This window comes from Nansenia antarctica (genome assembly GCF_963989245.1).
Source record: "Nansenia antarctica genome assembly, chromosome: 19".
NCBI lineage: Eukaryota > Metazoa > Chordata > Actinopteri > Argentiniformes > Microstomatidae > Nansenia > Nansenia antarctica.
In genome coordinates, this window is record NC_137692.1 from 14,615,728 (window position 1) to 14,635,746 (window position 20,019).

General features: G+C 42.4%; 1 protein-coding gene across 1 annotated transcript; it reads left to right on the top strand.

Annotated features, from left to right (window-relative positions):
• Nucleotides 1-4,495: 4,495 nt before the first annotated feature.
• On the top strand, nt 4,496-16,695 carry LOC308173912 (high-affinity choline transporter 1-like; the record flags this gene model as incomplete). The annotated part of the gene is made up of 8 exons (XM_080548965.1): nt 4,496-4,679; nt 5,745-5,858; nt 6,368-6,523; nt 10,855-11,003; nt 11,501-11,656; nt 12,328-12,481; nt 12,583-12,800; nt 16,156-16,695. 8 exons carry the CDS (start codon nt 4,496-4,498, stop codon nt 16,693-16,695), a joined length of 1,671 nt encoding a protein of 556 aa, XP_080405091.1.
• Nucleotides 16,696-20,019: the final 3,324 nt, after the last annotated feature.

A 20,019-nucleotide genomic window follows, 5' to 3' on the forward strand; every position in this document is an offset into this window, starting at 1 on the left:
TCCCAGCTGAGATCGCATCCACCAACCTGCGACCAGACCTTGTGCTGTGGTCAGCCTCGCTCAAGCTCGTTTACATCATCGAGCTCACTGTGCCCTGGGAGGGTGCAGTGGAGGAGGCCTACGAGCGGAAGAGGCTGAGGTACACTGAACTCGCAGCAGATGCCCAACAACAAGGCTGGACAGCGAAGGTATGTCCAGTGGAAGTAGGCTGCAGAGAGTTCATAGCCACCTCAACATCCAGGCTACTCAGGGAGATGGGAGTGCGAGGGAAGGCCCACCGGCAGGCAATCAAGGACCTCTCCAGGGCTGCTGAAAAGGGGAGCCAGTGGCTGTGGATGAAGAGAAAGGACTCGACCCGGGCGTTCAAATGAGCTGATCGCATCTAGGGAGTGAACCTGGGACGCTGGGATTCACTGCTGAACCCTCTGGAGGTGTCGTGGGCTTATCAGCGAAACATTCATGAAGGAGGGCGCCCACTTGACAACCCAAAGGATGCCATCGCTCATTTGAACACCACAGAGTCTCATCGGTGCCTTAAGTATGTATCTTAAGCACTGGCCACTAGTGCATGCTGCCCACCGGGGACTGGGTTCGAATCCCAGCTCGCCAGATCCGGATATGGCTGGGGCACACACGCGGAGCGGCATATTGGGCGGCCGCTCCCGAGGGAGGTATAGGAGTAGTTCCGGACAAGGATCCGTCGCGCAACAGCGCCCCCGGGGTGCCGGAATAACAGGTGCTGGGCTCGAGGAGCCAGTCAGCTAGTCTGCCTGGCGGCCTCCTCTGGGACTGCCGGCCACGGGGGTCGTGCGGCGGATCCTTCGCAATAGGCAGGGGATAATTGGATGCTAGGTTGGGTTCAATTGGCTACCAAATTGGGTGAAAAAGGGGCTAAAATCAAAAAAAATAAATCAAAAAATAAAATAAAATATGTATCTTAAGTATGTAGTCCTTTGTTCCAGCTGCACTCCGACTCTACAACCAGGCCCTGCAGGGTGGGGGAGACCTGGAGCTGGAACTTTGGAACTTGGAACTTTTTACTTATTGAGCCTGCACTGTTTTATCTATTTACTTATTGAATGTTTTCTGTCTGCCCTAACTAAGCTGTTTGACAACAAAATTTCCCCATTGGGGACAATAAAGGTTTTCATCATCATCATCATCATTATCTATCGAGGGATATCAACATCTAGTCCCACACAACAGATCATCTGTGAAAATCAGTGTGCTACTGATTGTTTTTAATTATCTTGAATTATGCTTTAAAACCTCTTTATATCCACGGGCCCTCATGGGGATCCGAAGTGATATAAAGAGTTTACCTCGATCAATTCTCTTCATCGATATCACATTTTTTTCACAACTTTGCATGCTATACGATGCCACCATTTTTTTCCAGAGACGGTAAACACGGCCTAAGTCACATCCAGTTTTCTCCAACTGGAGAATGTGTCATGTCCGGTTTCAACGCCAAATTTCCTCTCAACTCAAAAAAATCCACAAAAAAAATAAAATAATCTGATACATGAGAAAGGTCAAAGGTCAAAGATGGTGCCAACATATCTCCAAATGGCCTATAGGTGTCCGCCTAAACATACCTGTACTAAAACAGGTACAAAGTTGCATTTGCTCACATTACTAGCATCAACTTTGGCACAAGTACTAATAAGACCCTGGAGTACTGATTCCTAGATGATTTGGGCTTGGTTATCAGGCTTCCAAGGTGATATTCACTGTAAAAGCAGTTTTTTTTTTAGGCGGAGACTGAATTTGAGATGTTTTATAATGTTCTAGCTCTATTTACTCTGACACAGTAACATAGATTTTGATTCTGACACTTCTACAGCCACCCCACAGGTGTTAGCTTTCATTTGATAACAAGATCATTATGAAGGCCCTTGTGATTGTGGAGATATTCTATATTCACTGTGGGCATGTCATTTCGAGCAGAAAACCAGAAAAATGAGGTGGATAAGAAGAGGTTAATTATTATGCCCTATGTCTTGTGCTGCAATGCAATGTCAGGATCCGAAGCCTAAGAATGTTACTCTGTTACACTTGAGATTTGAACTAACAGCCACGAATGTCTAGACACAGAAGACAATACATTAAATCAATCCATCAGGCAATGCTGTTGTTACTTTGTAGTTGTTTTTTTGTCCTTGAAATATCCCTCTGTCCTAAAAAAAGAAAATAATGAAATGGTGTTGCAAAGGAAGGTTGAGCTGAAGTGAACAATGTCTTTTAGTTTTTCCGATTGCTACAAAGAAAAAAATTGAAAATGAACAAAGGAGTTGTACCGTTTTAACTCGGAAATCGAACGGCCACACACACACGCACACATATAATCACGCACGCGCGCACACACACACTCACACGCACGCACACACACGCACACACACACACACACACACACACACACACACACACACACACACACACACTCTCGCCTGCCGCGGAGAATATCAGATAACACATTTTACGCATGTGCATAACGTGACATAACGTTGTCTTTTAAAAGGAACCTTTGATCGCGGCGCAGTGATGCTCAGAGAATAGAGAATAGCATCGCTGCAGGAGTGGACCGGCTTGGACACCCCGAGCTTTGGGTATCCTTTCCAACAGAAGGTGGGTGATGGATTAATCTTTTGGGGGGGGTTGGGGGGGAGATATGCACAGATGTGACACGAGTCACATAAGTAGATGTAAGTGTTTTATCGGTACAGGGGCCAGGCCTATTTCTGTACGCTATCTGTCTTATGGTTATGGAGAGGAGAGCGAAGGAACAAGCTGCGCTCCCCCTATGCATTCAGCTTGCCCTACCGAACAAAGGCCTTAAGGACTCAATAAATACGCTCGTGAGTGAATGATATCGTACGTCTTTAGCAGACCGAGACAATCTATTATACCGAGAAAATCTATTATACCCTGTTCTTGGTTTTTGGAGACACAGTGGATCGGTAGCCTTTCTTATTGGAGCGCGCTGTCAGTCGTCTAGTGTGTAGCGTATCGCTCTGATAGCGTGATGTTAGGCCTATATGTATTATATGATAATGGTGATTACTGATTGTAAAGGTTCACAGGTCTTCACTGGTCGCTACAATAATGTGACAGCGATCTCGTGACGTTAGAATTATAAGGTTCTATCTCCATGTTTGTCAAAATTGAGTTTTTTACATAGTCTGATCCATTAGGTGTTTATTAATGCCTGTGTGGTGTTATTTTTAAAATGTTGACATTTTTGAGTTAGTAATTCATAAAATACAAAGGTTCCATCTCACAAAACATAATGGAATGTAAACACTTTGACGCTCAATATCTCTGAACTGCCCTAAACGGAGATAGAACCTTATCATTCTAAACGGAGATAGAACCTTATCATTCTAAACGGAGATAGAACCTTATCATTCTAAACGGAGATAGAACCTTATCATTCTAAACGGAGATAGAACCTTATCATTCTAAACAGAGATAGAACCTTCTCATTCTAAGCTCACGAAGGGATCGAAGCTCGTTGGTGTCACTGTTATCTTTACTATATGAGTCATCCGGACCAAAGTAACGGACACATAATAGCCTTCATAACAAACAGCGCGTTATGGAGGTTTAAGCGCACGCGTTTCTTTTGTGGTTAGTGTTGGGGGAGAGATTATCTAAGAGAGGTTGGTTATCATAGGTTATCTAAACATACCCGTTTAGCTGTTCATTTCAATGAAGGATGCATTGATGCATTGGTTATGTGTATTGCCTTATGAGTTAAAATGTATAATACCATAACCCATTAATGAAAGTGTTTTAGTCAATTGTATATGACCAGTCCCTCCTGGATTTTTTTTTCTAAATAATTATCATAAAAAAACATTATTATTATTGTGATCCAGTGAAATGCAGATTGTCCAATGATAAAGATATTAATTCCTGTTGTTGAAGGTCTGTTGAGGGGTTTCTGGTGATGAGGACTCAGATAAGACCGATCGGGCCCCAATGGAGCCTCAGTGAGGAATGTGTGTGTCTGGTTTAGCCACCAGGACAAAGGGGAAGGTGTGCTCCCCATGCTCTCTACATCGTGGTTCTTATAGTACTCCCTCAGACCCGTGGAAGACGGGTGTATGTTCGACAAAGGACCCCATGGGGGAGCCACTGCTGATGCAAGCGTAATGGGTGTCTCCTTTGGTTTTATTGATTAGTTTTGAACAATAGAAAATACACACTATATACACTATTAGCGTGACAAATTGTACTAATTGTACAATGACATTTTATGACCTCTCCCTTCCCATCCCGATTCAAAGAGACACCAAAGACAGAAAGGTCCACTCCCCTTGATCACCCCGGGCAGTCATACAACATGTTTGTATGTTTCAGGGGGGGTTATATTATTATTAGGGAGGATGTTATTGTTTGGAACAATGCATGCCTAGCTGCCTGTGTATCTATTGCTGACCAGTCTGCCTGTGTATCTATTGCTGACCAGTCTGCCTGTGTGTCAGACAGGATGGATCTGAACGTGGGTGGTCTGGTAGCGGTGGTGGTCTTCTATGTCCTCATCCTGGCCATCGGGATCTGGGCGTCGAAGAAGTCCAAAAAGGAGGAGAAAAAATGTGTCAGCAGCAAAAGCGAGGTCACCATGATCGGAGGCCGCAACATCAACCTCCTGGTGGGAATATTCACCATGACAGGTGAGCCTTTAGCCTTGGGTCTGTGTGGGAGTGTGTGAGAGAGAGTGCGAGAGAGAGAGAAGGAGATTGGGTGGGTGGGTGGTAGATTGTTTGGGTGACAGTCTGTGGGAAGTGTAAGTTAGTCCTTCTAGAAAATAGAAATGTTGCAAAAATGTTTAGTTGGCACTTAGAACCTCAGGGATATGAACAGAGATACATCAATGAAGGTGTTTGGAACATCCATCCATCCCAAACGTGATACGGTCTGGTGAAAAGGGCCGCATGTCGGCAATTCTCAAGTCGCGCAAATGAGCGTTTTTTTTTACATATTTTTCCGTATTCCAAAAGTTGAAGTGTTGAAGAGCCCACTCGATATATAACAAACAACAGTTTTAGGATCTCTAAATACTTATAATGTGTGGATTGGATTGACTGTCTCTTCTACCATAGGCTACTGGGTAAGTGATACATGGCTTGTAAACAATCGTACGTTTTAGGACGTGTTCGAAAGCAAGGACTGTGTGGTCATCTAATTATGTATAGTTGTGTGTTTTTAGCATGTTGATGTTCTATCAGCGCGTTGTGATGTGCTAAACATGTAGTTAGACGTCCATAGCGATGTTCCTTTTTAGCCGCTAGCTATTAGCAGCTGTTTTGCGTGTGTTTTGATTCAGAGGGATATTCTCCGGTATTTGGGTTGAGAAGCATATCCTCTTCAACTGTTTTCAGATTTCAATGTATGACACACCATTTGAAAGCTTACAGTCTGCAATTTCATAATCTGGACTGAAAAATGACCATGCCCTACTTGAGGACTTTTTAACCTGAACCTGTCACAAAGATTAATGCTCACTGAGCAAACTGCACTGCTTCTATACTGCCTGTTCCACAAGTAAGCATGTTAGTCACACTTCTTGAGACCTGTGTTTTGTGTTAATAAAACATTATCGGTTCAGTATGACCTGTTCAGTTGACCAGTCAGTCAGGATCTCCAAACTGGATTCATTGATGTGTGTGTGTGTGTGTGTGTGTGTGTGTGTGTGTGTGTGTGTGTGTGTGTGCGTGCATGCGTGTGTGCATGTGCAGCAACCTGGGTTGGAGGGGGCTACATTATGGGTACCGCCGAGGCTGTGTACTCTCCCACTCAAGGTCTGGTCTGGGCCATGGGGCCGCTGGCTTACCTTCTCACCTTCCTCATGGGTAAGAAGCACCAACATGATCTTACCAGATAGCATCAACTACAACTGCACTCTTTTCCGATCTCATAGACAGTTAGCTAACATGCCATCCTCAGGGGACCAACTTGGTAAAATGGTAAATAGCCTGCACTTATATAGCGCTTTTTTTGCTGCTCCAAAGCTGCTCCAAAGCGCTTTACAACGGCCTCTCATTCACCCATTCACACACACATTCACACACCAATGGCGGCAAGGCGCTGGCCCGCTCACTGGGAGCAATTTTGGGGTTCAGTGTCTTGCTCAAGGACACTTTGACATGTGGCCAGCCAGGGCTCGAACCGCCGATCTGCCAACCTTGTGATCATTAGGCACATTGAAGCCCCCAAAGTCTGGCCAAATATTTACTATGTAATTCCCTCAAATTAGTAATCTGTTCCCCCAATCCGTCCTCTCAATATTATACATTTGTTCGCTCAGATTAGCACTCACTCTCTCATCACTGTATTAACCTGATCTTTCTACCTTTAAAAGGTGGACTTTTTTTTGCTAAACCAATGAGATTACAGCGCTACGTGACAATGATGGACCCGTTTCAGCATCGCTATGGAAACACAATCACCACGGCACTGCTGCTTCCTGCTCTGATCAGCGACGTCCTCTGGGTGGCCTGCATCCTTGCTGCACTGGGTATGTACAGGGTGTATACCCTGGCCATAGACTCTTTATACCCCCACCCCAACACTGGTAGTACTACTACCTGCTACCCTATATCCCTAATCTTGTACCCCTATCCCACATACCCAACTTCTAGGCAAGACAAGGCAAGGCACGTTTATTTGTATAGCACATTTCATACAACAGGGGCAATTCAAACTGCTTTACATACATTATTATATACATCTTCTTCTCTGCAGCCAGACCTGCCATCCAGACTTTGTGCCTGCCAGCCACTTTTTTCTGTGAGGGAAAGATGGGAATCGTAATTTAGAACAGCAAGTTCCGTTGGCAATTGTACCCTTGTTAGTTCTGCAAGGGTATTAATAACCTTCCCCCTAAAATCAAAAACCCCAATTCTATGTCTAATTGTCTGAGAGATATGCGCTATGACATAAATATGCTCTATGACAAAACTTCAAATGTATACAGTGCATTCAGAAAGTATTCAGACTCCTTCATTTTTCCACATGTTGTTGTGTTATAGCCTCAATTTAAAATGGATTAAATTAAAATAATTTGCCATCAATCCACACACAATACCCCAGAATGACAAAACAAAACTAGTTTTTATTTTATTTCAGTAAATGTATTAAAATTGTAATACAGAAATATGTACATAAGTACATACGTATATGTACATAAGTATTCAGACCCTTTGCAATGACACTTGAAATTAGCTAAAATGCAAACATTTCATCAACAAATCACCAATAAGTTGAATTGAGTCTAATTTAATGCAAGGATAGTATGCAAATCAGAGACCCTATAAAAACAAAGATATTTGTACTGTCCAGTTAGGATGGGGTGTGTTCATTGTGCATATTTTAGCCTATAAAATGGGACAAATGTAAAATGTTATTTTAAATGTTATTTGAATAATTATTAGTTATTATTAATTATTAATTATTAGATACTTGTAACATTATTTTGAGTTATGCCTCATAACTGCGTGGGAATTGTTTGATTATATAGATCAGGTATGCGTAGGGATATTGGGGGCTGTGATTAGGTGCTTAAATAGTGGGAGACCGTGTGTAGGGATTCATTGTGTGATGCCAGGACGTGAGGGATGCCACGGTTAGTGTGTTTGATGCGTGCTTTGTGTAACATTTATATGCTTTGTTTTAGTCTTTGAATGTGTCAGAGCTGTGTATTCATGTATGTTTTTGTTGTCTGCATTCGCAGGTTTTACAATCTATTCAATTTTCATAAAGAATAAGAAAAACGAGTTGAATGGTATCCGTGTCTCTCAGTCCAGCCTTTCTGTCGGCGTCAGTAGACAGAACAATTGTAAAACCTGCGAATGCAGACAACAAAAACATACATAAATACACAGCTCTGACACATTCAAAGACTAAAACAAAGCATATAAATGTTACACAAAGCACGCATCAAACACACTAACCGTGGCATCCCTCACGTCCTGGCATCACACAATAAATCCATACGCACAGTCTCCCACTATTTAAGCACCTAATCACAGCCCCCAATATCCCTACGCATACCTGATCTATATAATCAAACAATTCCCACGCAGTTATGAGGCATAACTCAAAATAATGTTACAAGTATCTAATAACTAATAATTATTTTAAATAACATTCATTGTCCCATTTTATAGGCTGAAATATGCACACTGAAACACACCCCATCCTAACTGGACAGTACAATATTCATTCCAAAATTACATGAACTATTGTAGCTAAAGTTGACTGCTTTAAGTAGCTCATCCAGTGTAATAGCACAGTGTAATAGAGTCTGGAGTTTTAACAACAAGTAAGTAACAATCATTTTTTCCATGGCGTAATTTGCAACAATGACAATATAGCTACACTCGCGAGCGACGTTCACAGTTATATTGGAGCCAGCTTGTCTAAAACACTGACACATGTTGACACTTTTTGCAACCGTCGCGAAATCACACATTCTTCTTGGTCGATCGATAATAGTCTCGCTAAATCTATTAAAGTCAAAGTCTAGACGTCTAGGTAAATCTGCAGCGCTGTCAGTATTAGAACCTGTGCATGTCGCTTGTAGTGTAGTCTGGAGTTTTGGTGTCCTCTAATGACAGTGTAGGGAAGTCCAATCCACCAAAACAATTGGTGAAGTCCTCTTCAGAAGAAACCAAGTCACTTGTGTACGGTTCTTTAAAGTCATTATTGAACGTCTCGTTTATTTCCTCTGTTGAAGACAACACTCCTCGTTTAGCTCATCTGATTTGAATAATATTTTGTATCACAACATATTATATCCACTGTGTTTTGATTAGATTTATTACAGAAGGTGAAAATGTGGTCAGAGGTGAAGATGCGTCTCACAAATTGAGGTGCTGTTTATCAGACTGCTCGAGAGATAGCTTATCAATGTTTTCAGATACCAGCTGCAGGATGGTCTGAAGGGGAATGTCAACAACTGTGAGATGGGTGTCTTATACGCTTCTGTCTGTGTGAAAAAGGTCTTGCTATTGGGTTGGAGTTTGTTTTGAGCTGGAAAGAGAGAGAGAATGTGCATTGTATCCTATATGCTGCAATTCAGTAATACATGTATTCTCCTGAGGACCCAGCAACCCGTGTTTGAAGTCTATCATTGAACCTGAAGACCGTATTGTTGGGGGGGCTATTTTACATTGATTGGTTGGAATCAGAATCAGAATCAGAATCAGAAGACTTTTATTGCCATGACATGTAAACATGTTAGGAATTTGGTTTGGGGCAATGGAGCACGGTTTACAGCAGGACAGGTGCAAGACAGGACAAGACAGTGCAAACCAACATCAAAGTGCAAGAGTCATACTTAATATAAATATAAAGTGCAGAGATCAAGTGTTCAAGTGTTCATATCCAGACAGTCCAAAAGCTCTCTGGGTGGGGGTGGAGGGAGGGTAGATAGATAGGGGTCAGGTCAGGGGGGGGGGGGGCCCAGCGGCATTTAGGAGCCGGATGGCTGTGGGGAAAAAGCTGTGTGCATGTCGGGCCTTCACAGTTTTTAGGGACCGCACCCTCCTGCCTGAGGGGAGCGGGGCGAAGAGACCGTGTCCTGGGTGTGCGGGGTCAGCCATGATCTTCCTGGCCCTCCCCAAAGCCCTACTTTTAAACAGGGCCTCAAGGGGGGGCAAAGGGCAGCCAATCACCCTCTCCGCCGAGCGTATCACCCGCTGCAGCTTGTGCAGGAATGACACAATGCAGAAATGAGATCAATATCCTCCACCATAATCAATATCAATATATATCGCCTTTTAGTTGCTTGTTGTTTAAGAGTTAGAGCCAAAAGATGGCTTGATCTGCTGCCTTGTGCATACTACTTATGTTTGGTTATATGGAGCATGTACTCTTCCCTGCGTCTCAGTAAATCATTACATTCGGCTTGTTTTATTTTTAGCTAAATGTTTTTTGTTATGGCGTATCTCCTTTTAAGATCATTCTCCAAAACATGACATTGTTTTTCTAGAGTGGAAATCTTTTGAAGCCGGCTTTTATGTATGTCGGTGGGAACTAAACCATATGCAATTAGATAGAGATAGATAGAGCCTGACAGGAATCCACGCCTGACAGGAATGTAGAACATACAACGAATGTACAAAAACAAGCCTTATGCTGGTAATAAAAACCTATTTTCAGCGTGAGCTTCTTTATCAAGTTCTCAACATGAACGGTGAAACTCAGCTTGTTATTCACGCAAACGGCCATATATTTATACACTTTGACTTGCTCATGTGACTTGTATGTCCATCCAATGTAGCAATGACATGATTATCAAGATGTTTGGAATTTGAAAAATGCCATGCATTTCGTTTTAACCAAATTCAGAACAAGCTTCAAACCATTACAAATTCTGTTTTAGATTAGATTAGATTAGATTCAATCTCATCTAATTTGAAGCGTGTTCTGAATTTGTTTAAAAGAAAAAAGAAAAAAGAAGAAAGCTGAAGCCAAGCTGCTACCACTTGAATAAAGAATAGTATCGACTGCATCAAAATGAACATCCGCTGTAGCAATAAGTCCCAATGTTGTTGATATACAAAATGAACAACAGTGGCCTAAAATAGAGTTTGCGGCACACATTTTTGAGCACAACTCTATGGACTCAGATTTACAACCGTCCGACACTGTATACGATTTGATAGGTAATTAATATCCCGTCAAGAGCATGACCAGCAATTCCACAACCTTTGCATCAACACAATACGGTCCACGGTGTCAAATGTCTTCGACAGCCCTTAACTCTATTTGTACCATGGAAGATCTTTAGAAAAACTTCAGATGTTTTTGGTAAGTGTGTGTGTATGTGTGTGCATGTTGCAGGAGGGACGATGAGTGTGATCCTGGGCCTGTCGTCCACCTACTCCATCATCCTGTCTGCAGCCGTGTCCATCACCTACACCCTGCTGGGAGGCCTGTACTCTGTGGCCTACACAGACGTCATCCAGCTGTTCATCATCTTCATCAGTCTGGTAAGGGGCAGGGAGGGATTTTGTTAATTAATAATAATAATTATTATTATTATTGTTGTTGTTGTTATTATGACGATTGTTGTTGTTGTTGTTGTTATTATTGTGATTATTGTTGTTGTTATTATTATTATGCTTCTATAGTAGTGTAAAAAGAAAAGAGAGTATACATTAGAATTAGTCTATTCAGATGAGTGTTAGTCTATTCAATTTCATCAATAACATCATATTATTAACAAGCTGCAGGTAAACACATCTCTCAGGGCAGTCTGGCTTGTATCATTCCTAACTCCAGTGTAGCTTGTATTAGTTGAATACTGATGAACACATGTATTAGTTGATGTGATCAAGTCCAGTTGTGTATTAGTGTTGTTTTACTAACTGATTAAATCCAGTTGTGTATGTGTGATCATGTCCAGGTGTGTGTTAGTTGTATAGTGATCAGGTCCAGTTGTGTATTAGTGGTGTCTTTGTACTGATTAAGTGATTTTGTCTTTCAGTGGGTCTGTATTCCCTTCCTGCTTCTCAACCCAGCATCCTCTGATGTCACACTAACTGTCTTTTCCAACCAAACAAACCAAACAGTAACGGCGCCCTGGATGGGCCAACTGAAGCTTGAGGATGCAGGGAAATGGATAGATGAGCTGCTTTTACTGGTTAGATCTTTTTCTCTGTGTGTGTGTGTGTGTGTGTGTGCGTGTGTGTGTGTGTGTGTGTGTGTGTGTGTGTGTGGTCAATTAGTCAATTAGATCAGGGGTTAGTTACAGTAAGAGTACAGTCTGCAAATGAAAAACATTACATTGACTTGAGCCAAAATGATGTGTGTATATATGTATTGAATTGATGGTCAGAGAGAGAAAGGAAGGGTCCCATCCACTTGCTTCAAATTCACTCAGCATGGCAGTGCAATGTCACATGACCTCTTTCAGATAGGGAGTGACTACTAGGCAGAGGAAAAACACACACAAACGCCTTTTATCTTGTTTTAAATCAGATTCCCCTTCTCTTTTGTCTTTCTTAAAGGCTATTTTCTAATGAAACGACTGCCTGCTATTGAGCTGCAGTGTTGTGAGTGAGGGCTTAAAGGTAACTTTGGAGCGGGGGGGGGTACGTAGCTGATCTACTCTGATTATTAATCATCATTACCTCTACAGTAGGACGCGTCGCATGGTTGCTTTAAGACTAACTGTGTGTGTGTGTGTGTGTGTGTGTGTGTGTGTGTGTGTGTGTGTGTGTGTGTGTGTGTGCGTGTGCGTGTGCGTGTGCGTGTGTGCGTGTGCGTGCACGTGTGCGTGTGTGCGTGCGCGTGTGTGTGTGTGCGCATTAGGCTTTAGGAGGGCTATCCTACCAGGCTCTGTATCAACGGATCCTGTCAGCAGCATCGCCCGCTCAAGCTCAGCTCACCTGCTTTGCTGCGGCTGGAATCGTCTTCATCATCGGAATCCCCCCCGTAATCATCGGAGTAGTGGCGACCTCGACAGGTAAAAAAGCACATACACACTCGCTCACACTCTCAAACTCTCTCACACACACATACATACACTTGAAGTCACAAATCCAAACCCATCCCTCCGTCTGTCAGATTGGAACCAGACAGATTATGGACTTCCGTCTCCGTTTGAGCGCGGGGAGGCAGCGAAGGTGCTGCCTCTGACCCTCCAGTACCTCACCCCCTCCTGGGTGTCTGTGGTGGGCATCGGGGCTGTCGCCGCCGCTGTCATGTCCTCCATGGACTCAGTACTACTCTCCTCCGCCTCCATGTTCACTCACAACATCTACAAGAGCACACTCAGGACACAGGTCAGTCTGTCTGTATCTACTTATCTGTCTGTCTTGTCTGTTTGTATATCTGTATAGCGAGTTACAGTAGCGAGTTCAGGAATTAATGAACTGACTGTTGACATGTCTTTACCTGAGTTAACCAGGTATGTATTCATGTATGGGGTTAAGGCCTTACATTACATCTTCTTTGTTTTATGTTTTGGATTTCATGGTGGATACTGTTGTTGTAGTCAACAAAGCAATTTCAAGCATCTATTTAAAACAGCCTACATATACACTGCCATTTTACCCAAACTAGATATGAGGGACGGTAGGCATAGTCTTGCTTCGAATTCCGTGGAAGCACTGTTTTAACTTGGCTAGATAGCAACAACTTCAGACACTGTCTGACAGATAGCTTGAAGCATTTCCTTAAAACTTAGCAACGTACAAAAATAATCATAGCGATCAAAGGCAGAAATAACGATCAAAGCGTTCAGGTAGTTCAGATGCATACAAAGGCATGCCAATGTGTTTAGATAGTCAACAAAAATACAGCGACCCTGGCTCCCCTCTCTCTCTCTCTCTCTCTCTCTCTCTCTCTCTCTCTCTCTCTCTCTCTCTCTCTCTCTCTCTCTCTCTCTCTCTCTCTCTCTCTCTCTCTCTCTCTCTCTCTCAGTCTTTGCCTGAAATTGTATAATAAGGATATGAAATGCATGTTCAAGTACTTTACTCTATGACGAAGCGCCATATAATGATTTGGAGGCATTTGCTCGTACTCGAACAGACAAGATGCTTCTGTCCACTTCAGAATACATTCTGCTGCTGCTGGCAGCAGTTCCAATCATCAATTAAGACAAGTTATCAAGTCCCAGTCCCCCTCTATACATGCCCAAACCTAAAGGCCAATGCATTGTCGTGCAACAATATCCCATCGCACGCCGTGTGCATTGCGATGCGAAATTGTCGCACGACAACATTCGATTCTCCATTCACACCCACACACTTCGGTGGTGTGAATTGAGAATCGAATGTTGTTGTGCGACAAAATCGCACAACGTGTGCATTGGGCTTAACACTCCCTGCCCCATGCTTCACAGATGAGATGGTATGCTGTAAATATTCTTCGGCCAGATCCTTTTTTTCCAAACTTTCCTTTATCTGTCCACAAGACCCTTTCCAGAACTCTGCAGTCTTTTTAGGCACTTTTTTAGCAAACTGAAACCTGACAGGTGGTGATTCTACATTACGGGAATGTGGGGCAGATGGCAGTGATCCACCAAGTGGCACTGTGGTGCAAGATACTTGCTACTGTTCGTTTGCCGAACGTTCTTTAACGTTCGAAAACCGACTTGATTTAGCAACTCAATGCATGCGGGGTGTCCTCTGATAGGATAGCTACTGTTCCCTCGCGCTACAGGGCGCATGCGGCCACTGGAAACGTGTTTGAAGGATGCAAACAAAAGTATGACCATGCTTTGACCCATCTCATAAAAACCTTTATGCCATTAGACAATTATTTCACAATTGTTACAGACTTAGGTGAAACCAATATTTACACAAAAATACCATCAAATACTGTAAAAGCTGAGAATCTCTCAAATCCAAAACAAAAAAGGAACAACAGCTTCACTGTCCCATTTTTGTTTGCAAGAGAGACTCGTATCTACTTATCTGTCTGCATCTTCTGTCACCTGCCTACCTGACTGTCTGTCTCTGTGTCTGTATCTCTACCCATCAGTGTCTGTCTGTCTGTCAAAGGTAATGTATAGCAACATAAAGATAATGAATGAAATTGAGAATATTTCTTGGATGATATGTTGCATGATTTAGATTTAAGGCTTACGTTATGTTGAGATATGTTTAGATGGTTCTGAGCTCGTGAGTATACTGAATCTGCAGATAGATTAACTATCAGTGTTTTCTTCACACTATCTAGATAGATTAGACAGTGTATTCTATCCTAGAATCTAATCTTAGTTACATACTAACCCTAGCCTTTGTCAAACTAGTTACCTACTAACCCTAGCATTATCAAACTAGTTACCTACTAACCCCGTGTGACCTGTCATACTAGTTACATACTGTAATCTGGACCTAAATATGGATTTGGGTATTTTATTAATAACATTTTTATGTTACCTTTATTTTACCAGATAAAATCAATTGAGAACATATTCTCACTTACAATGATGATCTGGCCAAGAGGCCCCAGGCAAAAATAAAAACAAACATATCAACAGAAATACACCAGGTCAACACAAAACAATACATACAGTACATGAGAATGGCAAAAACAGTGAAGATAAAAGAAATAAAAACAAAGTGAACTAACCTATGTGTGAAAAGAGAGGGGGGGGTTGTGTGTGTGTGTGTGTGTGTGTGTGTGTGTGTGTGTGTGTGTGTGTGTGTGTGTGTGTGTGTGTGTGTGTGTGTGTGTGTGTGTGTGGGGGGGGGGGCAATCAGCAGGAACAGTCAACTATGACCTGTTGAAGTTTATTTTTGAAAATGGTAAGTGATGTGAGTGCCGTGAGCTTGAGTGTGTTCAGCAAAGTGGTCCAATCGTGAAAACAGTGCAGGCTTTTGGGATGGTGAGCCTGATGAGATCCCTAGACCTTGAGTGGTAACTATTGTGAGAGAAGTGCAGGAGAGATGAGAGGTAGAGAGGTGATTTTCCCAGGATTGTTTTATAAATTAATTGAAGCCAGTGAAGAAGCCGCCTGGTATGGAGGGAGGGCCAGTCCACCAGTTTGTAGAGATGAAAGTAGTGAAGGTGCACCAGTGGTGAGTAGTGAAGGGTGCACCAGTGGTGAGTAGTGAAGGGTGCACCAGTGGTGAGTAGTGAAGGGTGCACCAGTGGCAAAGCAAGTGGCTGAGTGGTGGAGTGTGTCAAGTTTCCTAAGGGCACTCTTTGATGCCATGGATGGATGGATGGATGGATACGTATGGATGCACATCCAATATAACAATGCAAACTTTTATTGACCTTAGGACTCAAACTCAATCTTGCATTCAATGGTCCAGGTGACGCTTAATTGTCACCTTGAACCTGAGCTCAGACCCCCTGCTCAGACATAAACATCTCACGAACAAAACTCACATAAAATGGACCCATAAACCTTTGCGGTAAGCTAATATGCAAATTATCCACAGCTAAACAGCTAATCAGTTAACATATGCAAAATAATAACAGTCACAAACTTACCAAACTGGTTTGCTAGCTAGCTGAATTGCATAAACAGCCGATAACGTTCGCCACAATACTAACCCTAGCCTTTGTTAAACTAGTTAGCACTACCACATTACTGTTGTGATTCATTTTCATTGAACTGCATGTCTCTCTCTCTCTCTCTTTCTTCTCCCCCCCCCTCTCTCCCTATCATGTCCCACCCAGGCCTCAGACAAGGAGTGTGTGTGGGTGATCCGTCTGAGTGTGTTACTGGTGGGGCTAACGGGGACGGGCCTGGCGTTCGCCGAGGACAGCGTGTTGGCTTTCTGGCTGTTGAGCGGAGACCTGATCTACTGTATGGTCTTCCCTCAGCTCATCTGTGTGTTACACTGCCACCGTGCTAACGGCTACGGCGCCGCCGCTGGCTACCTGCTAGCGGGCGCCCTGCGGCTATTGAGCGGAGAACCTCTTCTCCGACTGCCTCCCGTCCTCCTGTTTCCTGGATGGAGGGAGGAGGGGGGGGTCATCAGGCAGTACTTCCCCTTCAGGACATTCGTCATGCTTGCGACTCTGCTGGTCATCCCCTTGTTCTCCCACCTGGCCCTGTTGGCCTTCACCCACCACCTCCTCCCAGCCTCCTGGGACATAATGGGGCTGCTAGGAGACGCGGGAGAGGCCCAGGGGGAGACGGAGGGGGAGGAGGGGGATGACAAACCTGCCGTCACAGAGAAACTGCTGGGCATCTCCAGCACCACTAGCTGCTAGGGACAGGTGACAGGGGCGTAGGAGAATGCAGGTTGAGGGTCTATCGTATTGCTTTGTTATGTCTTTATGGGTTACTGGTCAGGTTTGAGGGGTCAGGGACGTCTTTGCTGCTTCATTCTATAGTCTCTCAGTGCTGCATGGCTGGGACCAGTAGGTCAAGGGTCAGGCAATGCACCAGCAAGGCTATGGTTGGGTTAGGGACCTGTCCAGTTATATGGAGGCCCAAAATACTAAAAATGAATCTAAAAGAAACAGTGAGTACAGTGTAATTAATTACGCACTGATAGCCTTAGTTATGGATTGAACTGGACTTTTTGAAAATGCCAAATTGCCTTGACTAATTTATCAGCCATTTGAGCACATATTTTGATGCCATTTCGTTTGTCTGCTCATCGTGTCAATTTCTTCATATATATGGATATATGTTATTTCTGAAGAGTATTAATTAGGCAGTTTGACAACGCTTTGAATCCTAAACAACCTGCCTAGTGGTGAGTACATGTTGTCAAGTTATAGGTGGTGCTGCTCATTTAGTCCTTCTTTTGCTGCTTTTGACAATCCATAACTTCTCACTTAAATCGTAGTTGTTGGTCTTTAAAGGGGCAATCTTATATTGGTTTAAATTTTGGACTTTTAAATGAGTTATATATAGCTATTGATTATTCGATAATATAACGTATTAATGCCTCATGGGCTTGTGTTGATTTCTCAAAATATTATTCACAAAATTGTTAGCTAAAACAAAATATTCATACAGGCAACTGGTTTTAAACCAAGGTTACACAACTCTGGTTTCCATATTGATATAGGCCAAGTTTCAGTACTCACAAAATATTATTCCCAAATTCATTAGGCTATAGGCCTACAGCTGCATTCGTAGACAGACTGAAAGGTTACCGGATCATGCCGTGCTTATTTGATTCATTATCAGTCTTCTTACAGCTTTGCGTTGATTTCTTCCAACATTGTTCCCAAATTCATTAGGCTATATGCCTACTGAATTAGGCTACACTCCTAGCTCTCCACTGTGCACCCTATTATGATGTGTTAAATGACATCACTTCGAAACTCCTAAACAATCTCTATGGCAAGACACATCTTTGCCCAAAATCTGGCCAATCAGTGTCATTTTGGAAAAGATCTGTATGGCATTCACCCAAGTATCATAAAAACGGTCCCATTGCTGTCAGAAGAAAAGCTTGTGACATATGAACGGACAGAGACCATCATAATCTCCTCTCCGACATTGGCACGGTACATTTCTCCAGCCCTATCTCTCAGCTGTTTACCAAACAAGTGCCGGGCAGCCTGTTTTGTTGAAACGTTTGTTGAATTACTGATCTCACCTTTAATATGCACTGATCAGCTAATCACAGTTTTTACCCAGTATTTTCTTACTAAGTACCTGCTTAATATCAGGCTGTAAAATAAAGCATTTTTTATTTATTTCATAGTAACACTTTCACAAAGGACGCATCTCCTAATTATGTTTTTTCACAGTTTTTCATTTGCCTTAACACAGCATTGAACACATTTGACTTTGTGCCCACTTCGTGATTGACATCATTGACATAATTGACATAATGCAAAAAGAGGTCATACAATGAAAATGCTTTGGTGGAAAATACCGTTTGGAAATGTGTCCTGCGGGAAAGTATCATTAGGAAATGAATGTTTTCATGTAAAAAAGTGAAGAAAAAAAACCCCTAACCCTAACCCATTTTGGAAAACATTTAATAATAATAGCGATTCTAGACAAATTTAAAAACAAAAACATTTTTTCCTTTCGCTTTGTCATTATGGGGTGTGGATTGATGGCAAATTATTTTAATTTAATCCATTTTAAATTGACTCTATAACACAACAAATTGTGGAAAAGGTGAAGAGGTCTGAATACTTTCTGAAGACACTGTATACTCACACAGTATTTCATGGACACCCTTTCATCACAGAAACTCTTGCAAATATCTACACAACATAATCACTGCACACACAAACATAGTACACACATATTGCTACACACACATCTGCTCAACATATTTATGTTAGCACACATATCCTGCAATGTAGAACGTATTACCGCACACACCTATCTGGTCATGTCAAGTATACTAGTGAAAGTCCTCATCAGGTGCTATGTGTAAATGTTACAGTGTTTGCACCTCTGACAGTGTTTCCCAAAGGATCCGCTATTGCACATCGTGATGTTAGAATTATAAGGTTCTATCTCCATTTTTGTAAAAATTGATTTTTCTTTTACATAATCTGATCCATTAGGTGTTTATTAATGCCTGTGTGGTGTTATTTTTTAAATGTTGAAATTTTTGAGTAGTAATTAATAAAATACAAAGGTTCCATCTCACAAAACACAATGGAATGTAACAACTTTGATGCTCAATATCTCTGAACTACCCTAAAAGGAGATAGAACCTTATCATTCTAAGCTCACAACATCCAATTTAGGGGAGGAGTTAATGAGGGGTGGGAAATGGGTTAGTCAATGGTGGGGGGCTATGAGTGAGAGAGGGGTTAGGGCAGGAAAAGCAGCTTACCAAATCACGCTTTACTGTATTTGTAGAATTAAAGGGGTGGTCTACTCCCTTGTTTGATCTTTTTCCTGTAATATGGGAAATTATGCAATCCTTTGTCATTTGACAAGATGTCTCATTATTTAGCTTTGGACTACCTAGCAGTCCAGAGGGTTGTGTCCCAAAGCAGCATCACTTGAGTTCACCGGCTCAACTTCAGTCGATGTCGTTCTGGATTTTTCAGGATCCTAAATCTTAACTGTAACATGGGTTGTAGCCATTTATACAAATTATATATTTGTATGAACTCAGAAATATGATTATATTATTGTTATTTTAGAATATTCAGGAATTTTTAGGCTAGGGAAAAGCTGGCTAACTCATGGATGCTGTTGTTGTGACCCAACCCCCCAGTTGAGTTGTTTCAGGTTTGGGCTGAAGTCGATAAGAGACACAGGTGGGGAGAGTTTGGTGGCAATTGACATTTAAAGCCACCACACAATTCCATGGCAGCCATGTTATTCTTTAGAACATAATTTTAAACCAAACTAACTAACCGAAAGCGCCACAATTATTATAATAACCTGAGTCTTCATTATGAATGGGTGAATGGAATTTCAGAGGATGCAACTTGCTGTCCTCTCCTTAAGTTGACCAAACTCTCACTGGTTCTGTGTGTTTAGGTGATGCTGTAGTTGGGTTGAGGTAGTGTTTAGATTTGGGTAGGGTAACATGCTAACTCGTCTCTGTAGTTGGGTTGAGGTAGTGTTTAGATTTGGGTAGGGTAAGATGCTAA